We start from the raw sequence: 20649 nt of genomic DNA on the forward strand, positions 1-20649 counted from the left end.
ATTCACCACGATCAAGTGGGATTCATACCAGGGATGCAAGGTTGGTTCAACATACGCAAATCAATAAATGTGACACACTATATTAATAAAATCAAACACAAGGACCATATGATCATCTCTATAGATGCTGAAATAGCATTTGATAAAATTCAACACTCATTCATGACAAAGACCCTCTATAAGTTAGGTATAGATGGAAAGTATCTCAACATAATTAAAGCCATATATGAAAAACCCACTGCCAATATCATCCTGAATGGGGAAAAGCTGAAAGCTTTTCCTTTAAGAACAGGAACTAGACAAGGATGCCCACTCTCACCACTCCTATTCAACATAGTGTTGGAAGTACTAGCCAGAGCAATCAGAGAAGAGAAGGAAATAAAGGGCATCCAGATTGGAAAAGATGAAGTCAAACTGTCCCTGTTTGCAGATGACATGATCCTATATACCGAACAGCCTAAAGCCTCTACAAAAAAACTCTTGGAATTGATAAATGATTTCAGCACAGTAGCAGGATACAAAATCAACACACAAAAATCAGTAGCATTTCTATTCTCCAATAGTGAACATGCAGAAAGAGAAATCAAGAAAGCCTGCCCATTTACAATAGCCACCAAAAAAAATAAAATACTTAGGAATTGAGTTAACCAAGGATGTGAAAAATCTCTATAATGAGAACTACAAACCACTGCTGAGAGAAATTAGAGAAGATACAAGAAGATGGAAAGATATCCCATGCTCTTGGATTGGAAGAATCAACATAGTGGAAATGTCCATACTACCCAAAGTGATATACAAATTCAATGCCATCCCCATCAAATTCCAATGACATTTTTCTCAGAAATGGAAAGAACTATCCAGACATTTATATGGAATAACAAAAGACCACGCATAGCCAAAGCAACGCTGAGCTAAAAAAATAATAAAGCTGGAGGCATAACACTACCTGACTTTAAACTATACTACAAAGCAATAATAACCAAAACAGTATGGTACTGGAATAAAAACAGACACACTGATCAATGGAATAGAATAGAAAATCCAGAAATCAACCCACACATCTACAGCCATCTGATCTTTGACAAAGGCACCAAGCCTATACACTGGGGAAGAGACTGCCTTTTTAGCAAATGGTGCTGGGAGAACTGGATATCAATATGAAGGAGAATCAAACTAGACCCATACCTTTCACCATATACTAAAGTCAACTCAAAATGGATTAAAGAATTAAATATACACCCTGAAACAATAAAACTTCTTAAAGAAAACATAGGAGAAACAATTCAGGAAGCAGGACTGGACACAGACTTCATGAATATGACACCAAAAGCACGGGCAACCAAAGGAAAAATAAACAAATGGGATTATATCAAACTAAAGAGCTTCTGCACAGCAAAAGAACAATTAACAGAGTTAAAAGACAACCAACAGAGTGGGAGAAAATATTTGCAAAATATACATCTGACAACGGATTAATATCCAGAATATACAAGGGACTCAAACAACTTTACAAGAAAAAAACAAGCAACCCAATTAAAAAATGGGCAAAAGTGCTAAGTAGGCATTTCTCTAAGGAAGATATACAAATGGCCAACAGACATGAAAAAATGCTCAGCATCACTCAGCATCCGGGAAATGCAAATCAAAACTACACTGAGATACCATCTCACCCCAGTTAGGATGGCTAAAATCCAAAAGACTCTGAACGATAAATGCTGGTGAGGTTGCAGAGAAAAAGGAACTCTCATACATTGTTGGTGGGACTGCAAAATGGTGCAGCCTCTATGGAAAATGGTACGGAGGTTCCTCAAACAATTGCAGATAGATCTACCATATGACCCAGCTATCCCACTGCTTGAATATACCCAGAGGATTGGAAATCATGAAGTCGAAGGTATACCTGTTCCCCAATGTTCATCGCAGCACTACTTACAATAGCCAAGAATTGGAACCAGCCCAAATGTCCATCATCAGATGAGTGGATATGGAAAATGTCTACACAATGGAATACTATTCAGCTATAAAAAAGAATGAAATACTGCCATTTGCAACAACATGGATGGACCTTGGGAGAATTATATTAAGTGAATCAAGTTAGGCACTGAAAGAGAAATACCACATGTTCTCACTTATTGGTGGGAGATAAAAATAAATAAATAAATTCACACACACACAAAAGAAAAAAAAACGGGGGGGAGAAGAAGACATAACAATTACAATTCCTTGAAGTTGACATGACAAGCATACAGAAAGGACATTGTTGGGTGGGAGGGAGGAGAGGGAGGAGGGAGGGAGGTTTTGGTAATGGGCCACAATAATCAACTACATTGTATATCGACAAAATAAAATTAAAAAAAAAAAAAAAACAAAGAAAACCCCAGCATGGATTATAACCTAATAGTTGATTCCAGTTTATGGCAGTAGACTCAATTTCTATCTCGGGAAAAAAAAAAAAAAAAAAAAAAGGCAAAGAAATAAGCTTCTGTCTTGTTCAAACCCTAGTTCATTTAGGTCTCTGTTTCATGCAGCTTCCCAAACACAAACTGACACAGAATTTTCAGTTTCTCTCCATTATGTTGAAACTGCCAGGAAGGGTGGGTGTCCATGGAATTAGGATGAATTTCGGCTTTACTTTTCTCCTTTTTTCTTTCTGGACAGCTCCTTTGTAATGGTGCCATGTGGTTTTAGGATTATGTGAGTTGAACATTTACAAGGCACTGAGTTGATGCTAGAAGGTCTGGGGGGGCCCCCTCCCCCCCAGGAGGTTTTCCTAGTTCCCAGTAGTGGCTGCTGCTAGTTGTCAAGAGCCAACAAGAATCAGGAAGGCTCACTGGATAGGACCTGAACAGGGGCAAAGGCTCAGACCTCATCACATCGCCATAGCTCATTATGGTATACCAGTTGTCATGGTGATGGGAAAGGGGAATTGAATAGAGGAGCCTCTGAAATATGCAGGGAGCTTTGATCAGTCAGCTAGGACCAAGTCACGCTGCAGTAACAACAACCCAAAAATCTCAGTGGCTCACAACAAAAGTTTATTTCTTAGTCATATTCCATGTCCTCCACAGGTCAGTTGTGACTCTGTCCTATGCCATCTTCACTCCAAAATCTAACCTGAAAGAACAGCCTCAATCTGGAACTTTCGATCTTGAGACACAGAGAGAAGACACAAAAGTGGCAGACCTCATGGTGGTTCCTAAAGCTTCTTCTTGGAAGCAGTACATGTCATTTCTACTCAAGTTCCATTGCTAAAGCAAGCCACATAGGCAAACCTGATGTCACTGGAGTGGGGATATATAATCTTTCCAATTGGTAGGGCCCCATGGGGAGGACGAGTGAATGTTTTTGAACAATTATAAAATCTTCCCCAGTCTGCCCTCTCCATCACAAATACTGCCTGTGTACTGCTTCTGCATGCAAAATAAATGCATCTTCCCAAGGGAGGCCACCCAAGCCACCCATCTAATTGTGACATCAGGCTCAAGTCTCAGACCTCTAACAGTTTCTATGTCAGGTTCTCTTGATCCAGAAGCCTATGAACCAGAGAGAGAGAGACAGTGCACAGTTATCTGTTCCCCGCCCCACAACACAGACATCCAACATATAAAGTAGAACAAGGACAGGAAGACGGCAGTTTTCGCTCTCATTCGGAAGTAAATATGGGAGACACACAACAGTTAATGGTCCATAGAGAGCCTAAAAACCCAGCTGGGCAGATGTTGAGAAGGACCACACCTTTGCCTGGGAATGGGACTGCTACCTGGGAAGAGTTGCCTAGTTCATTCTGCCCCTGGAGTGGACCATCTTTTTCTATTTATTCTCCCTGGCCACATTTCAGAGGACATTGGAGGTTGTGCCTTTCTAAAGTAGAGTAGCTTTCTCAGTCTCCTTCATGCCCATAGCAATCTGGGGACCCAACAGTCATATTATGTCTTGAGTGCTCACCATAAAAATCCAAGCTGGTGGCTTTTGCAGAGGAGCAGTGCAATTGTCTTAGAAACCTACCCTTATCTATTTGATTCCAGTCAGTTCCATGGGCCAATAGCCACACCCATAACTCTTTTCCGACACACCTCTAACACCTCTCTCTTCAGACTTAACTGCAGGCAGATTGAGCCTATATACTAACTGCTTTGGGAGAGCTGCACTCTTAATCTCTTTTTTTCTGAATCATCTTGACTAACTGAAAGGATTTATTGGGAACCACTTTGATCAGCTCAGAGGATTTTACAAAAGGTATAACAGCCACACACTTGATATGGCCCTTGCCACAAAAATGAGTTTGGGTTTTTGTTTTTTCATAAAAATGAGTTTTAATCAGACTTTGTAGCTTAATGGCCTTCTCAGTTGTATCTTTTACTGGTTAAAAACGTGGATCACTTGCCTGGAGTTCCTATATTCTCTTCCATTTCTGCTTAAAAACTGACCACTTATTTCTTGAGTCATCCCTTACAGCAATGTGTCAAATGTACCCAGTAGGAGCCCCGGCATGCTACTAATATTTTCTTTCCCAAACTTTTTGCCTAAAGCCCCATGCTCATTTGGTCATTATATTTTTAGTTATTGCCAGCTTACAGTTTAACCAAATGCTTTACCATTGTACAACACGTCATCATCTTTCCAACTTCCAATGATATAGTTTCCTCACCAGCCACTGTCCAGTTCAAAGCCAATGCCACATAGTTTAGGTTTTTTATAAGTTTTTTAATTTTTTTTTTTTTTTTTTTTTTGGTGGCTAGTCAGTACAGGAATCAAACCCTGGACCTTGAGCTAACCCGCCAGCCCCTAGGCTCATTTTTTATTGTAGCAGCACCCAACTTCTGGACACTACTTCCGTAAGTTTGTTTAAACTAATTATGATGTGGTAACAGACAACTTCCATATATCAGTGGCTCACAGTAAGACATTTATTTCTCATATGATACATCATTTTACAGGTGTAATGGGCTACAGCCCACCCTAGGTTCCAGGTTAAAAAGGAAATCAAGATCTGGAAACTGCCAGGCTCATGGTAGAGGGAGAAGAGAAGGGAAGCTGCCAGACTACTCGGTGGTGCTTAAAGCTTCTGTTTGGAAAAGGTACTCTACATTTCTACTCATATTGCCTGGGCCAAAGCAAGGCATATAGCGAAGCCTATGATAAGCAGGGCGTGAACATATCATGCCCCTACAGGGAGGGGCCCAGTGGTGACGGACAATAAATATTTGGAACAATAATGCAGTCCCGAGATGTCAGCACTGAGCTTGTTCACTCCTCCTGCCACCACACTCACGCTTGCTGCTGCAGCGTTTTGTACCACATACACCTCGGCCAAAGGTAAAGTCTTGACTCAAGGTCAGGCAGTTCCGAGGCAGGTCACTGTAGCCTGAACTGGAGAGCAGACTAGACCAATTCCTTTTCTTGTAAATTTGAACCTTGAAATACTGAGCAAGTGAGTCACAGCTGAAAGACTGTGCTACATGATGGATTAAGAAAAGTCACACAACTAACCAAGACCCTGTGCCCTGAAGGCTGGGCTAACAGCAGCCAAGCCAGGAGTTCCATGCCAAGCCTGCCTCTAGCCCCTCACTCTGGTCAGGTTCCCACAGGGAAGGGCTATCTACAGGGGAGCCTGTCACATCTCCAGAGCATGGGTCCGCTTGCCCACTTGCCTACCAGATCTGCTCCAAACTTGTTGCTCACCTGTTCAAAAACCTTCCATTGGTCCCAACAGCCCACAGGAAAAGTTCAAACTACTGAGCCCAGCATCAAGGCCTCACTTGGCCACGTAGCCACCTCTTCTAGGCGGTTCTGGATGGATTCCTGGGTGAGACAGGTGAGCTGCCTTTCAGGGGTGGCGCTGTCCAGCATGGCCAAGAAGAAGGCACCTGTTGCACATGGACACCAGCTGCACAGATGTGGTGTGGTGAATGCCACAGATCCTGTGGTTTTACTCTGAAGGCAGAGAGGTGACAGAGTGGCTAACAGCCAACAGGACAGGATTCCACTGGAGATGAAGGTGGCAGGGGTGAGAGATGGAGGATCAGGGAAGCCGGATCCAAATCAGTCTTGCACTGGGGCAGGATCCCCGCCTGCAGCTTCCCCATCAGGTAGACATCTAGGTTGTTTGCACACTCCTGAGAATGCAGAGCTCTTTCCTGTAAAGTCCCCTGCTCACTACCCCTGCCAGTCCCTCCACAAGCCCATAGCCTTCCCATCTCTTTCGGAGCTTTGATCGTGCCCCTCTTGTTCTGTGAAAAAGCCAACCACTTTTGGGCGCATCTGCGAAGCTGCTCTGAGGCCCTGCCTATATCAGCATCCAGATCTAAGTACTCTTTATTTTACTTATTTATTTTTTTAAAAGATGACCGGTAAGGGGATCTTAACCCTTGACTTGGTGTTGTCAGCACCACGCTCTCCCAAGTGAGCTAACTGGCCATCCCTATATAGGGACCCGAACCCGTGGCCTTGGTGTTGTCAGCTCCACACTCTACCAAGTGAGCCACAGGCCGGCCCTTAAGTGCTCTTTAATACTGGGAGGGGAGGGTCACTTCCCCATGACACCCTATGGACCAATCCCGATGTTCTTCAGGGACAACATTTAGGTCCTCTGGCCAATCCTTTTCCAGTTGTGAACAAGCCACTGCTTCAGCCACACCCTACACACTGCATGCCGAGCTGCAGGAAATCTTGGACTGGTGCAGGCACCCTGCAAAGGCCACTCCAGTGCCATGGGGAGGCACTACAGGTGGCCACTGAGCCTCAGATGGAGGCAGAGCAGGCAGGGTCTGCCCTTGAGCCCAATCTGCCCTCCTGCCCCTCCTCTGACCCTGAGGCCCAATCCTCCCCCATGCACCTGTCCCTCCCCCAGCCCAGGTGCAGGCACCACCCGCTCTCCAACCAGCCGGCTTACCCTTTGAAACCAGGGCTGTGGGGGGATGGGAGCCACATCCCGCTCCAGAAATTAGGCATCAGGACTAGGAACCATTAGAAATTTGGAGTCGGGGCTTGGAGTTCAGGTGCCTTATAGAAACGACAAGTAAGATCCTCTGCCTCCTCTACTTGCTTCAGCCAGGTAACCCCTTAGAAGCCAGGTTCACTGATGGGGTCATTGGCTCTCTAAGCTAAACTCATATAAAAGGCAATGCCTTTTTCTGGTCCCAGGCCTGGCCTATTCTTCTGAGACCAGACCCGCCCTGTCCACTGTCACCAAAGCAGCAGCCTCAGTTGGTTCATTTTTGGGATTTTTTTGGCAGCTTGCCAGGAGGGGGATCTGAACCCTTGACCCTGGTGTTACAACACCTAACCGGCCAGACCTCAATTACTTTCATGGTGCCTCTAACTCTAGGCCTCAGGAATGCCCACTGACACTATGCACACACATGTGCACATGTGCATATCCACACATGCGTGCACACACACAAAACACACACGTCTCACCTGAGTCCCAGCCTGGCCCGGTCAGCCTTATTGCTTCGGGGACAGGTACTCACAGTGGCCTTTCCCCAGGGACAGTACTGTGCTGGGAGCCAGATGTGGGGGATACCCCTCCCTACTCCACCCGTTCCTGTGGGAGAATAGAAGGGCAGACCGGCCTGCTGTGGTCACAGCACCTCGGCAGTCTGATCTGAGCCTGCCCGGGCTGGGCCTGGCCCCAGGGATGGTCAGGACAGGGAGGCTGGATACCTGGAAGCCCTGTGCCAGCCCTTCCAGGAACACACATACACAGGGTCTTTCTTCCTTCATTTTAATTTTTTACAAAACCGTGTGTCCCAGCCAAACAGGATGCTACAGGCCTTCCCTGGGGCACTGTGTCCAGAAGTGGGAGGCCCCCATGAATGAGCAGCTGCCAACCCCAGAAGAACCATCTGCCCCTCCACACAGGGGCCAGTGTCAGGAATGGGGTCTGGTTGGAGGCTCTGCCCTGCCCCTAGCAGCTGCTGGGAGAGAAGGCCAGGCCCTGGGTTCCTGGTGCTCCCAGTGCCTGCAAGGGAAGGAGGGAGAAGAAGGTCTGAGAGGAGGAGGGAAGGCTGGGGCCAGGGAGGCGGGAGGCCACGGGTCAGGCCCACAATATCTCACCAAGAAAGTATGATATTATCCAACCACTGTGGTGATGCCGATGATGACTGCCAGGATGAGGACAGTGACGGACACACAGATGGCAATAAAGACTTTCTTCTGCAGGAGAGGAGGGGATCAGGGAAAGTTGCTCGGGGGTGCCAGGGCCAGGCCGGGCTGGGAGGCTCACCTTCCGTGCCTTCTTCTGGTTCTCCAGGGCTATCTTGACATGTTCCTGCCCACGCTCCACGTAGTCCGCTGAGCTCAGGATGTTCTTCTCGATCCGGTTGATCATCTCCCCCTGCTCAGAGGATAGGGCAGTTCAGGAAGGTAGGGATGATGGGGGTTGGGGGACCAGCAGCTCCTTTGCCCACTCCAACCCCAAATGACTGAAGGACAATCCTGGTGGAGAAAAACTGCACTAACAAAGAGGCAGGACGCGATCTGACAGTTCAGACTCCTGAGGATAGCCTCCACGCCCCTTCTATGGCATGTCCCTCCTCCCCTGCTCCCTGGCCCACATGGACTGTGTGTGCAGTGGTGGCTTGGAGCTAAGAGCCTGAAATGGCTCAAAGCTCTTCACAGATGGTGAATTTCTGTCTCCTCACAAATCTGTCTAAATTCACCCATTCTTCTAGGCCTGTCTGCCAGCTGCTCTGAAGCCCTCCCTATTCCTGCCTCCTCCTGGCACCACTAGTTTCCAGGTCCCGGTACTCCTACTGAGATCCCTTCCCCCTGTCTCCCAGCTGCAGAAGGGTACTGGCTATAGCATGACTGAAGTCAGCTCCTCCAGGACAGGGCTGGAAGCTCACCTCAACCCTTACACCAGGGCCAGGGGAATGGCACCCCCAACCCCAACCCTGTGCAGACTTTAGCAGGCAGGCCCCCTAGGGGGCAACTTTGACTGGAGCTTTTAGAAGTATAAGGGAGGATGCTATTGGTGGAGAAGGAGCCAGGGCTGGGGCCATACCTGTGCCAGGCTCATGTTGGAAGGGTGGGGCAGGATACTACGTATACGGGAGCAACCATCAGGGTAGCTGTGGAGTCGGGCACGATTCTGGGGCTACAGCTAAGGATGGAAGTAAGGGTCATCCTGGGCGTGTGGCTAAGCCTGGAAGAGCACAAAAGCCTCGGGAGAGAGTCTAAGGGTGGAGGTAGGCTGGTAGTTGCGCTGGCAGTTCTGACTGAGCAGAGTCTCACAGGTGGGGGCTGCCTGGGGCGCCCACCTGCATCTCCACCTCAGTTGCCAAAAAAGTAAAGATGTCATGAAGCTCTCGGATGCTGCGTTCAAGCTGCTGGATCTCACTGTGCCGGGCTGAGATCTCATTTAGGGCCTGTCGAGTCACCTGTGTGTCCTTCAGTATCTGGAAAGTAGACAGGAAAGGGGGAACAGATCACAGGCAGAGCAGCAGCAGGCCAGAAGTTCTTGCTGAGCTCCAGCAGGCCTCTGGCCTAGAGGCTGACGAGCAGCTTCAGGCATGTTAATTCTCTTCTGAGACTCAGCAGTCCTCAGTCAAAAAGGGCTGGACTCAGGGAGGAGGGGAGGCTAGCCACAGCCACTCACATTGGACACAAACACCTCACTCTGCCCACTGTCCAGCATCTGCTCCAGCTCCTCGTCAGACACCATTCCAGCATTGGCTGGGGAGGAAAAGGCCAGGATCAGAGCTGGGTCAGGGCGAGCTGACACTGTGGGCCACGCGCCACGACTCACTGATCTTCAGCTGCCTCAGGATCCTCTCCACGTTCTTCTCCCGGTACTCAGACTGCATGGAGTTGCACTTGTTGATGAGCTCCACGAATTGCTGGGACAGGACCCCGTGCTGAAGATGGAGAGCGCAGGCTGGGCACCTCTGAGAGGCAGCTGTTACACAATGCCTGCGCCTTAACCACCTTGCCAGGCTCCCCCGCTTCTCTCAGAGGAAAAGCCACATGGCCCTACATGATCTGCTCCTTCCCACTTTACCCCTCTGACCTCACCTCCTCCCACTGTCCCCTCCCTCCCTCCATCTCACTGCTCTCTGAGCAGAGCGCACTCCCACCCCAGACCTTTGCACTCCCTCCTCCTTCTGCCTGTGCAGTGGATTGAATGTCTCCTCAAAACTCACTGAAGCTTGAATTGTGTCCCCAAGTTTTATGTATTAGAAATTTAGCCCCTCACTGTGACTGTTAAGAGGGTGGGAAATCCTATTGTGGTAATTGAAAGGTGGAGCCTTGAAGAGGTGATTGGATTGTAGGACTGTGCAGTAGTGAATGGATTAATAATGGTGGTCAGGGGTGTGGTTCTGAGAGCTTTAAAAAGGATGAATGAGGAGGTTACGTGCTCTCTCTGCTCCGCTATTTTCATAATGTCATACTCTGCTATCACTGTCACCACCAACAAGACCTTCACCAGCTATGTTCCCTGGACTGTGGACTTCCAAGCCTCAGAAACTGTAAGCAATAAATTTGTTTTTCTTTATAAATCACCCAGTTCCAGGTATTTTGTTACAAGCCACAGAAATGGACCAATGCAGCCTGGAATGCTCATTCCTCACAAATACTTTCACATCTTTGCTCAAATGTCACCTTCTGAATGAAGCGTTCTCCATCTTATTTAAATTGCAAGCCTACCCTCTCCTGGCACTCTCTATCCCTCTTTCCCTGCACTTTTTTCGTGAATATTTACTATGTCCTAAATTAATTCACTTATTTATTATGGTGATTGTCTCTCCTCACCACAATGTAAGTAAGTTCCATGAGGATAAGGGTCTTTGGTTCACTGTATACTAAACAGCCCAAAAAGGCTCTGGCCCACATCGGCACTCAGTATGTATTTGCTGAGTGCTTGCTGAATGCCAGCCTCATTGCTGAGACTAGAGGTGTGCTAGTGTGCCTGCGGGTCACATGTTGCCTGGTAGAACAGGTCCATCTAGGTTCTCTGTCTCTCACACCAATGACCACCACAGGTTCCCATGAAACACCCTCTTGGGGGCATCTTGCCCCACCTTGTCTCTTCTCCCAATGCTTTAAATACGCTCATTCCTTGGAGTTCTTTCTTCAGAGATATATCTGTTCTCCTGGACTCAGCTGCACCCTTTCAAGATGCCCAAATTGATCCATCTTCAATTTGGGGCCTTTGCTGAGCCCTGGGCTCATGTACCTCAACCCTGACCCCCAAGAACCCCAAACCATTCCTCACTGGGCACCCAGAGGGGGCCACTCATATCTCAAATCTCCTTACTAAGATGTCACCCCAGGGAAGTTCCTCATCAGTGTGGCCCCAGGGAAGTTCCTCTTCCTGACTTCTTAAATTCTGCACATGGGGCTGAGGATGTCCCTGTCACATAGGCAGGAAAACTGCCAGTCATTCTGACTTTTCCCTCTCCTTCTCTGGGCAGAGCCAGGAGCCACCAAGTCCTATATGAATAATGTCTTTGTCCCTGTTCAACCCTAACTCCCCATCTCAGCTCCTGGAAAGCATGTCTCCTAAAGCCAAGACTAGGGCATGTCTGGGGACACAGCACTTTCTCATTGAATGGAGAAGAAAGCAGGGTGTTACAATGGATTGGACGTCAGGAGATCTTGGTTCTTGACCTTGAGGGAGTTCTTTCTCTCTCTGAGCCTGTTTCCCCATTTGGAAAATCATTAGATCAGGGTTGACTCAGTCTCTGAGGGCCCTTCCTTCATACATCTGCCATCTAATGACTTATGAAATACTTGTTGAAATGTCCGGGTTCTGGGAAAAACAAACCCACCTGTGTTTTTCTCATTCTCATGTTGACTGAGTTATAATTCTCATCAGCTTCCTCCTTCTGGGGCTCTATGGCTGTGAGAAGACACAAGGTGGGGGATGTGTTGAACTGTGACTTATGAAAATTGTTTTGGTAACAGGACACAGGGCCAGGGCCATACCCCAACCACAAAATAGGGAGGTGCTTGTCTCCATAGGATTTTCTGGGAAAACGAAACATCACAAAATGGCTGTAGTGTATTAAATGTTCCCCCCAAACTCACTGAAGCTTGAATTGTGTCCCTCAAGTTTTATACATTAGACACTTGGCCCCAACTGTGATTGTCAGGAGGGTGGGAGATCCTATTATGGTAATTGAGATGTGGGGCCTTGGGGAGGTGATTAGATTGTAGTATCATGCTGTAGTGGTGAATGGATTAATAACACTCATCATGGGCGTGGTTCTGAGGGCTTTAAAAGCAGGGCAGTGAGGAACTATCCCTCTCTCTGCTCCGCCATTTTCTGTAATGTGGGGTCACTTGCCACCACCATGACCCTCACCAGATGTGTTCCCTGCACTGGGACTTCCCAGCCTCTGAAACTGTAAGCAATAAATTTTATTTTCTTTATAAATCACTCAATTCCAGGTACTTCTGTTATAAGCAACAGAAACGGACTAATACGATGACTAATTCTGAGAGTCTGACAGGAGAAAGTCTGTTTTTCTTTGTATTACATCAGTGAGTTCCCACAGATATGCAGAAGCCTCCTGACAAAACCCTCATCTGCCAGCCCAAAGAATGCAGTATGGGCAGCACGAATTGTAGGAATGAATGGTTTCATTGTAAATAAAGGAAACTGAGAGGCACGCATGTGCTATGGAGAGTACATAGACTGGAAGCCAAGACGCAGAGATTCTACACCCAGGCTTGCTCTATGACCTGGATATACTATTGGCTTCTCTGGGCCAATACTCCCCAGATATACCAGGAACAGGGCAGGATCAGAGGGAAGGATCTGTTCGAAGACCTAGGAGCTCACCTTTCAGCTGCGTGCGGATATCCCTCCCCAGCTGTTTGATCTCGTCGCGCAGGTTCTGAAGGTCCTGCTTCATGCCTGAAGAAGAAAAGGCGTGGCTCCCAAACAGCAAACAGCAGCCCCTAGCTCAACAAACCACCCCAGCCCACCTACGTGGAACTACAGCCCCCACAATCCTTCGGGCTGAGCATGCGCTCTGCACCCGGGGCGTCACTCACTCTCCTCGGGAAGGGGCGTGGCCAGGATGGTGACCTGCTGCTTCTCCAACTCCCGGACTTTATTCTCCAGCTTGACAATAGTCTGCCGAATTGTTCGGACCTGTGGAGGGTGACCGAAACAGCTGAAAGAGATATGGGGTACTCCAGACCGCGCAGCTCCTCGGGTCCTCCTGCTCATTCGCGAATCCAGGCCAAGACCCCAGCCCCTTACCTTCTGGAAGAACTCATCGTCCGGGCTCCCCAACCGGGCCGTGCCCGGGTGCACCACCAGCGCCACCCACTCCTTGTCCTCATCGTCCGAGCTGTCATCCCCCTGCCAGGGCCGGAGTCATTTTCACCACTTCCTTGCTGCGGTTCTCGCCCCGCAGGACCCACAGGCTTCCGGGACTTTCCTTCCTGGCCATCAGCCACCCCTCCGTGCCCCGAAGACCATGAGTCTTGCATTTCAGCCCGTCCGCCCGTCCCCAAACCTGCTGCCGCAACTTCTCACCTGCCTCAACTCATGGGTCCGGTCCCGCATGGCTGCCCGCACTCCCTCTCCCCAGCGCCTGAGTCCCCAGGGCCTCTAGGTTCTGAGTTTGGAATTTCCGTACCCCGCTCACACTGACATTCCCTTCCGTCCCCGTGCGGACCCCAGCACCCCCGCGAGCTGCCAGAAGCTTTGTCCCCGGTACCGTCCACAGTCAGCGGGAAGGAGCCGACCTCGGGGACCCCCAAAGGTTCCACAGGTTGGAATTCCCTTTTCTTCCCCCCTCCCGCTCCCTTGGCCTCAGCCCCGCCCCTCTGGGATGATTCGGGGCATGCGCACGAGGTCGCGTCTACTGCTCCCCGGAGGGAAAGGCGGCGATCGGAAGCTGTGGCGCCCCGAACGGAAGTGGAGCTGCCTCGACGTGAGACCCCGCCCCTTTTGCCGGAAATGTGGCCTTTTCTAACGGAAATGTAGTTGCCGAAAACGGTGGGAATGCGTCATTTGTACGTAATCTGAGAGAACCGCATCTCACGTCACCCCATGGTGCCCCCCCCCCACGTCACGTGACCGGCCGTGTCCCAGCCGCTCGGAGGCGGAACGTGACGTTTTGACTATCACGTGTGCCGGCTCTGTCAGAGTCGTCTCTGGGACGCCCGTCTTCTCACGACGTCTCCGGCATCCCGGCTTCCGAGCTGCGCCCCCACATCCCCCCAGGAGGTGAAGAGCGGGGTGCTGACCACCCCCAGAGAGCTTTGAGGCAGTGGGTGGTAGGACCCTCGCTGAATTCGCCTTTATTTCTTTTGGGTCCAGGGGCGTGGGCAGACTGACGACTTAGAATTTGGTGCTGTCAGCATCATGAGACCTTGAAAGTCAGAAAATAATAAGATCCGAGGCTTCAGCGTCACAGAATTGCAGGGTTTTGTAGGCAGGGCATCTGGGGGTGGGAGGTGAGCTCACCCAAGGCAGGAATCTCTTCTCCCGCATACTCCTGGCGCAGCCTCTGACAGGTGGGCGGCGGCCCCTGCTTGAACACTGCAGTCCCACTGAGCTCACTACCTTCTGAGCTGCGGGACCGTCTCAGGGCAGCTCAGGCTGAGAAAAGTGTCTGTATGATGTTGAGCAGTTTGCTTCCCTTCCACTTCCACACCCCACCCCTACCTTGCACCTGAGATCGAGGCAAGGTCTTGTTCTTAACTGAATCCCCAGTACCTAGTTCAGTACCTAGCACATAATGGGCCCTCGATAAATATTTGTGGAGGCTGGTCGATTAGCTCGTTAGTTAGAGCGTGGTGATGATAACACCAAGGTCCAGGGTGCGATCTCTGTGCCAGGTCAGGAGGCCAAGCCCCACCTGGTAGAGTCCCCTGGAGATCATGAGGAAGAATTTCTCTGCTTTTGGGTCTTCCGTGTCAGTCTCTGCCTCTCCGATGAACTACCATTTACCTCTGCCTCCCTGCCCCCCTTTCTCTCTCTCTCTCTCTCTCTGTCTCTCTCATACTCTGTCTCTGAGCGGTACAGTGGAAGGTCTCTTGCACACCTGACTTCTAGTCCTGCGTGTGATCTTGAATAATTCATTGCGCCTCTCTGGGACTCAGTTTCCCCATTTGACAACTTGGTCTGGTAATTTCTGCCTATCCTAAGGTAAGACTCGTAATTGTCTAGTGAGGTTAGGAAGGACGTAGAAGGGTCTTGTCAACTGTTGAGGGTTCTTCTTCTCTGGGCCCACCAGTCCCATCTGCCCCTCTCTGTTTCTCAGACTCTTGATGACTTGCCTTCTTGGTCCCCAACTGCAATCGGAAGTTGTTGGTGCCTCTTTTAAACTTATCAGGATTATAATATTCATTGTTTCATTTGTGGCTCTGGGTAGGATCACAGGGCTTTGGAATAGTGACTCAAGGTCACAGGAGGCTGGACTAGAGCCTCGTAGAATGGTGTGTGGAGGGGACAGAGGCCATTTGGAGAGACTGGCTCTGGGGATGGAGCTCTCCAGAGCTGAGCCCTTGTTCCTCCCAGGCCCTCTGAGCAGCCTTGAAGTGTGTTTTAAGTATGTTGGTTCTTGGATATATAGGTGTCAGCAGGTGTGTTTGAATGTGTGTTTCTTTCAGTCTCTGTGAAGGTCAGGTTATACCTAATCCTGAGGCTTAGCAGCCTAACCTGTCCTCTCTATCTGCAGGTCCAGTCCTATCAACACTGGAGCCAGATGGCTTGGGCTGGAATACCAGCTCATTCACCTAGTAACTCTATGAGGCAAGTTGCTTAACCTCTCTGTGCCTCAGTTCTTGTTTGAAAAATGGAAATAACAGTAGTACAAAATTCACAGGGAGGACATATGTAAAGTGAATAGAGAGTGCCTGGTACAGTGCTATATAAGTGTCTGCTGCTATTATGTGATGGTGATGACGATGGCTATTAATCTTAGGATTTCGGCAGCCCCAGTGTCTCTGCCAGGGCTTCCACTCTGCTCCTTGTCCAGGGTCTTCCTTCCCCTTTCCATCTCCTGAGCCCCACTGTGCTACATGTCCTGGGCTAGCAGCCTTGCCAACTCCTTCACATCTCTCATGTCTCCCCTTGGATCTACATACCATATATTTTGCTTACTAATTTTATATATTGTCTGTCTTCACTGCCCTTGCCCCCCCCCTGAATGTGACCTCCATGAGGACAGGGATTTTCACCTGCCTTATTCACTGCTGTGTCCCCTGCATCTACAACAGTGCCTGGCACACAATAGCTGGTCAATAAATATTCATGAATGAATGAAATTATTTCTTTTTCGTTTAATATTTATATAGTACTTACATATGCTGGGCACAAAATAAGCACCTTATAAATATTAACTCATTTAGTCCTCAAAACAATTCCATGAGATAGGTACTATTAGTGTCCTCATTTTACAGATGAGGAAACCAAGGCAAAGAGAAGTTAAGTAACTTGTCCAAAGTTACACAGCTAGTAAAGACAGAGCCAGGATTTGAACCCAGATAGTGGAGTTCCAGAGTCTGTGCTCTTAACCACTATGCTATGATACAAGGAAAATACCAGCTAGGGGTGACTCCTTATGTTCCACCCACCCTTGGGGACTTGCTGCCACCTGCAGATGCTCTGCTTGGATTATCTGGGGGAGGAGGAGAAACTGCCTGCCTGACTGAGCCTGCTCCCATCCCCTGTCACAGGGCCTCTCTCCCACGCCTGCTGGAGAGGTTGTTGGTCCTCTTCCCTCTCCCTGTTTGCTTTGTCCACAGGAGCCAAAGATGTCCATATATGTCTCACTAAAGGGCCTCCATTCACCCTACAGATATCTCTGAGGCTGTTTCTGTGCCGAGCCCCAAGAGCCACAGAGATGAAGCCCCTATAGTTCCCTGAGAATGTTTTGAGCCCAAACTTGACCACTCCCTACAATTCCATTTGAGACCCTCTCCTCTTCAAACTACACATATTCTTGTGACTTTAATTGACATCCATATATTAGCCTCTAAATCCATATCTCCAGCCAAAAATTCCTTCTTGAGTCCCACATCCCTGAATCTCCCTGCCTCCTGGATGTCCCCTCCTGGATATCCCCTTCTGGATGTCTCACAGGCATCTTAAGCTCATCATGTCCCAACCAGGATATATTGCCTACCCCGAGAACTTCCAAAACCAGCTTCTCTTCCTCCTGTGTTTTCTGTCCATGTGGTTGAATTTATTCTAAGGGTGATAGATCACACAATTTGTCAGAATAAACTCCATAAAAATACTAGAAGAAAATATGAGCAAAGTCTTTTATAGCTCTTGGAGTGAAGAAAACTTTCCCAACTCACACACAGAATTCAGAAGCTATAAAAAATTAATACATTTATCTGCATAAAAAATTTTGCATGGGCTGACCAGTTACTTGATTAGAGCATGGTGCCGATAACATCAAGGTCCAAGGTTCAATCCTGTACTGGCCAGCCACCAAAACAAACAAACAAACAACCCAGCAAGAAAAAACTTGCTAAGCAAAATCAAAAGACAAACTGGGAAAAAATGTTTGCAATCCTTATTGTATACAAGGGTCTAATCTCCCTACTATTTAAAGAGCTCCCACATATTGATAAGAAAGATCAATAGTTCAATTAAAAAGTAAGCAAAGAACATGACAGTTCACAAAAAAGAAAATACATAAGACCTTAAACATATATACAGATGTTCAACATTGCAGATAAGAGAAATGAAAATTAAGACAATACTGAAATAACATTTTTAATTTATGGCATTAGCAAAAGTCCTTAAGTTTGCCAAAACACTCTTTTGACAAGACTATGGGGAAACATGTACTTTCACCCATTATTGATGGGAATGCAAAATAATATAGTCCAGCCAATATTTATCAAAATTACAAATGCATATACTCTTTGAACCAGCAATCTCATTTCTGAAAATCTATCTGAACGAGATTCCTGCTGTATCAAGCAACCATCCCCCATAATTTGGGGTTACTTACTGTGATAAAACAACGATTTACTGTTTCTTCAGAATCTGAGGGTGGCTGGGTAGGTTTTCTGCTGGTCTTACCTTTGACTACTCAAGTGGCTGCAGTCAGCTACACTCACACTCACGTGTCTGTGACCTTAGTTCTGATGGCTGGATGGCTGAGCCACTCTCTCCATGTGACATTTCTCTGTGTGGGTTACTTCATAGCGTCATGGCCTCAGAGTTCCAAGAGGGTGAAAGGGGAGGCTGCAATGCCTCCTGAAGCCCTATTCAGAATTTGCACAATGTTAATGTTCTACCACATTCTGTTAGTCAAAGCAAGTCACAAGTCCATACCAACTTCAAAGGGTGGGGGATAGAATTTCAACTCACCACATCTGCACATGAATGAAACGACACATACATCCAATGTTATTCATTGAGCATTGTTTGTAAGAGATCAGAAACTTGTCCATCAGCAGACACGAATCTGTCAAAAAGAATTAGGAACCTCACTATGTATAAATATGAAATATTTGTTAAATATCAAGGTTCAGAAAAAGTATCATGTTTACTGTTGTATAAGAAAAAAAGTGTGTGTACGTGTGTGTGTGTGTGTGTGTGTATTTGCTTATATCCTCACAAAGAAATCCTGGAAAGTTATATAAGAAACAAATAAAAGTTGTTCCCTAGGGGTGGTTCCTGGGAACAGGGTGATTAGTACAGTTGTTAGAGTAAGAGTTTCACTGTACACCTTTTTTATTACTTAGATTTTTTTTTTTTGACCGGTAAGGGGATTGCAACCCTCAGCACGGTGTGGTCTGCACCACACTCAGCCAGTGAGCGCACCGGCCATCTCTATATAGGATCCGAACCCATGGCCGCGGCACTACCAGCGCCACACTCTCCCGAGTGAGCCACAGGGCTGCCCCATTATTTAGATTTTTGAACCATGTGAAGGTACTACCTATTGAAAAAAATTATATTGAAAGAATGGTAAAGGGGTACTACTGAATAATTTTAAGCCAAGGAATATGTGTTAGTCAGCTTAGGCTGCTGTAACAAAATGCCATAGACTGGGTGGCTTAAACAATAGACATTTATTTCTCACAGCTCTGGAGGCTGGGAAGTCCAAGATCAAGGTGTCAGCAGATTTGGTTTGTGGTGAGGGCCCACTTTCTGTTTGCAGACGGCCACCTTCTTGTACCATCACATGGCAGATAGAGGAAGCTCTAGTGTTGTTCTCCTTATTAGAACATTAGTCCCATCATGATGGCCCCACCCTCATGACCTCATCTAAACCTAATTATCTCCCAAAGCCTCAGCTTCTAATACCATCATATTGGGGGTCAAAGTTTCAACATATGAATTTTGGGGAAACACCATAACGGAACACCACGATCAGACTTTCCTTTTACAGAGATCCTACTGTGGCCATGTGCAGTGCCACCACAGATGGCTGTGCTGGTGGGCACTACACAGAGCATCACACCAGTGGGGCACCATTCACATCCTAGACACCATGTATTTGAATATTTACTAAAAGAAGTATCTGATGGCTGGAAGTAGAGTGCCATAAGGAAAGAACACCTCTTTCTAATTTGCATAAAGGTGCAGTAAGGGTTGGCAGTAGCCTGGCTCTGTGAAGATCAATTGGGAGATCAGTTAGAAATCACCCCAGGCCAAAAGTAATGAGGCCTACACTGAAGCCTGGAGATGGGTATGAAATGCCCATTTAAGAGATGGAATCTATCAGACACAACTGCAGATTAGAGGGGGTGAGGAGGGAGTAGAAGGGTCCTAGATCACTCCTGGGTCTTTGGCTGTGGTTGTATGTGGAGTAAGTTTGCTGGAGTAAAAGAAAGATCTTAACATAAATTGCCTTTATAAATCACATCAACAAACTAGGAAGAAAAGACATACAAAAAAAGAAAACAAAACAACAACAACAAAAAACTAGGAGGAAATGCAAAAACACCATTTATAGAAATACAAAATGCCTAAGAATAAATCTTTTAAAGATATATTAATGTCCTTTATGAGAGAAAAAAATTTTACTTTTATTGAAAGATTTTAAAGAAGTCTAACTTAATGGAAAGATATACCATGTAAATGGATAGGAAAACTCAATATCATAAGGACTTAAGCTCTAGCAAAATATATCTACAAAGGCAGTGCCACGATCCAGTGTCTGCTGCGTGATACTGACTCTGGTTTTGGTGGAGAGAAGGGCTGGAATGGGCCCCCTGGGAGGCAGAGACCAGTTGACCAGGAGAATGTTTTGATAGTCTGGCATTTCTGTCTGGATTGGATCCCAGCTCCTGCCTTGAGCAAGTTACTTAAACTCTTTGTATTTCAGTTTCCTTATCTATAAATGGAGATAAAATAGCAGTAATCTCAACGGTTATTGTGAAGATTAGTATGACTGAATACATATAAGACACTTACAACTCCATACATGATAAGCACAATATAAGAATTAACAGGCTGACCAGTTACCTCAGTTGGTTAGAGCACAGTGTTGATAACACCAAGGTCAAGGGTTCAGTTCCCTGAACTGGCCAGCTGCCACAAAAAAAAAAAAAAAAAAAAAAGAGGTATTACCACCATTATTTTTATTTTTTAATTTTTAATTTTAATTTTTTTTTTTTTTTTAAAGATGACCGGTAAGGGGATCTTAACCCTTGACTTGGTGTTGTCAGCACCACGCTCTTCGAAGTGAGCTACGGGCTGCCCCTAAC

The 20649-nt window shown here is 47.2% G+C and overlaps 1 protein-coding gene across 1 annotated transcript; it reads right to left on the bottom strand.

Annotated features, from left to right (window-relative positions):
- Positions 1 to 7444: 7444 nt before the first annotated feature.
- On the bottom strand, positions 7445 to 13773 carry STX4 (syntaxin 4). The gene is made up of 12 exons (XM_063100284.1): positions 13496 to 13773; positions 13217 to 13318; positions 13006 to 13105; positions 12791 to 12865; positions 11775 to 11845; positions 9752 to 9860; positions 9602 to 9678; positions 9264 to 9401; positions 8228 to 8338; positions 8059 to 8157; positions 7666 to 7963; positions 7445 to 7546 (listed from the first exon to the last, which is right to left on the bottom strand). The coding sequence occupies exons 1-10, from the start codon at positions 13523 to 13525 to the stop codon at positions 8074 to 8076; spliced, it is 897 nt and encodes a 298-aa protein (XP_062956354.1). The 5' UTR covers positions 13526 to 13773; the 3' UTR covers positions 7445 to 7546; positions 7666 to 7963; positions 8059 to 8073.
- Between the last annotated feature and the right edge of the window lie 6876 nt (positions 13774 to 20649).

The sequence above is a fragment of the Cynocephalus volans genome, chromosome 6 (assembly GCF_027409185.1).
Source record: "Cynocephalus volans isolate mCynVol1 chromosome 6, mCynVol1.pri, whole genome shotgun sequence".
In the NCBI taxonomy this organism is placed as follows: domain Eukaryota; kingdom Metazoa; phylum Chordata; class Mammalia; order Dermoptera; family Cynocephalidae; genus Cynocephalus; species Cynocephalus volans.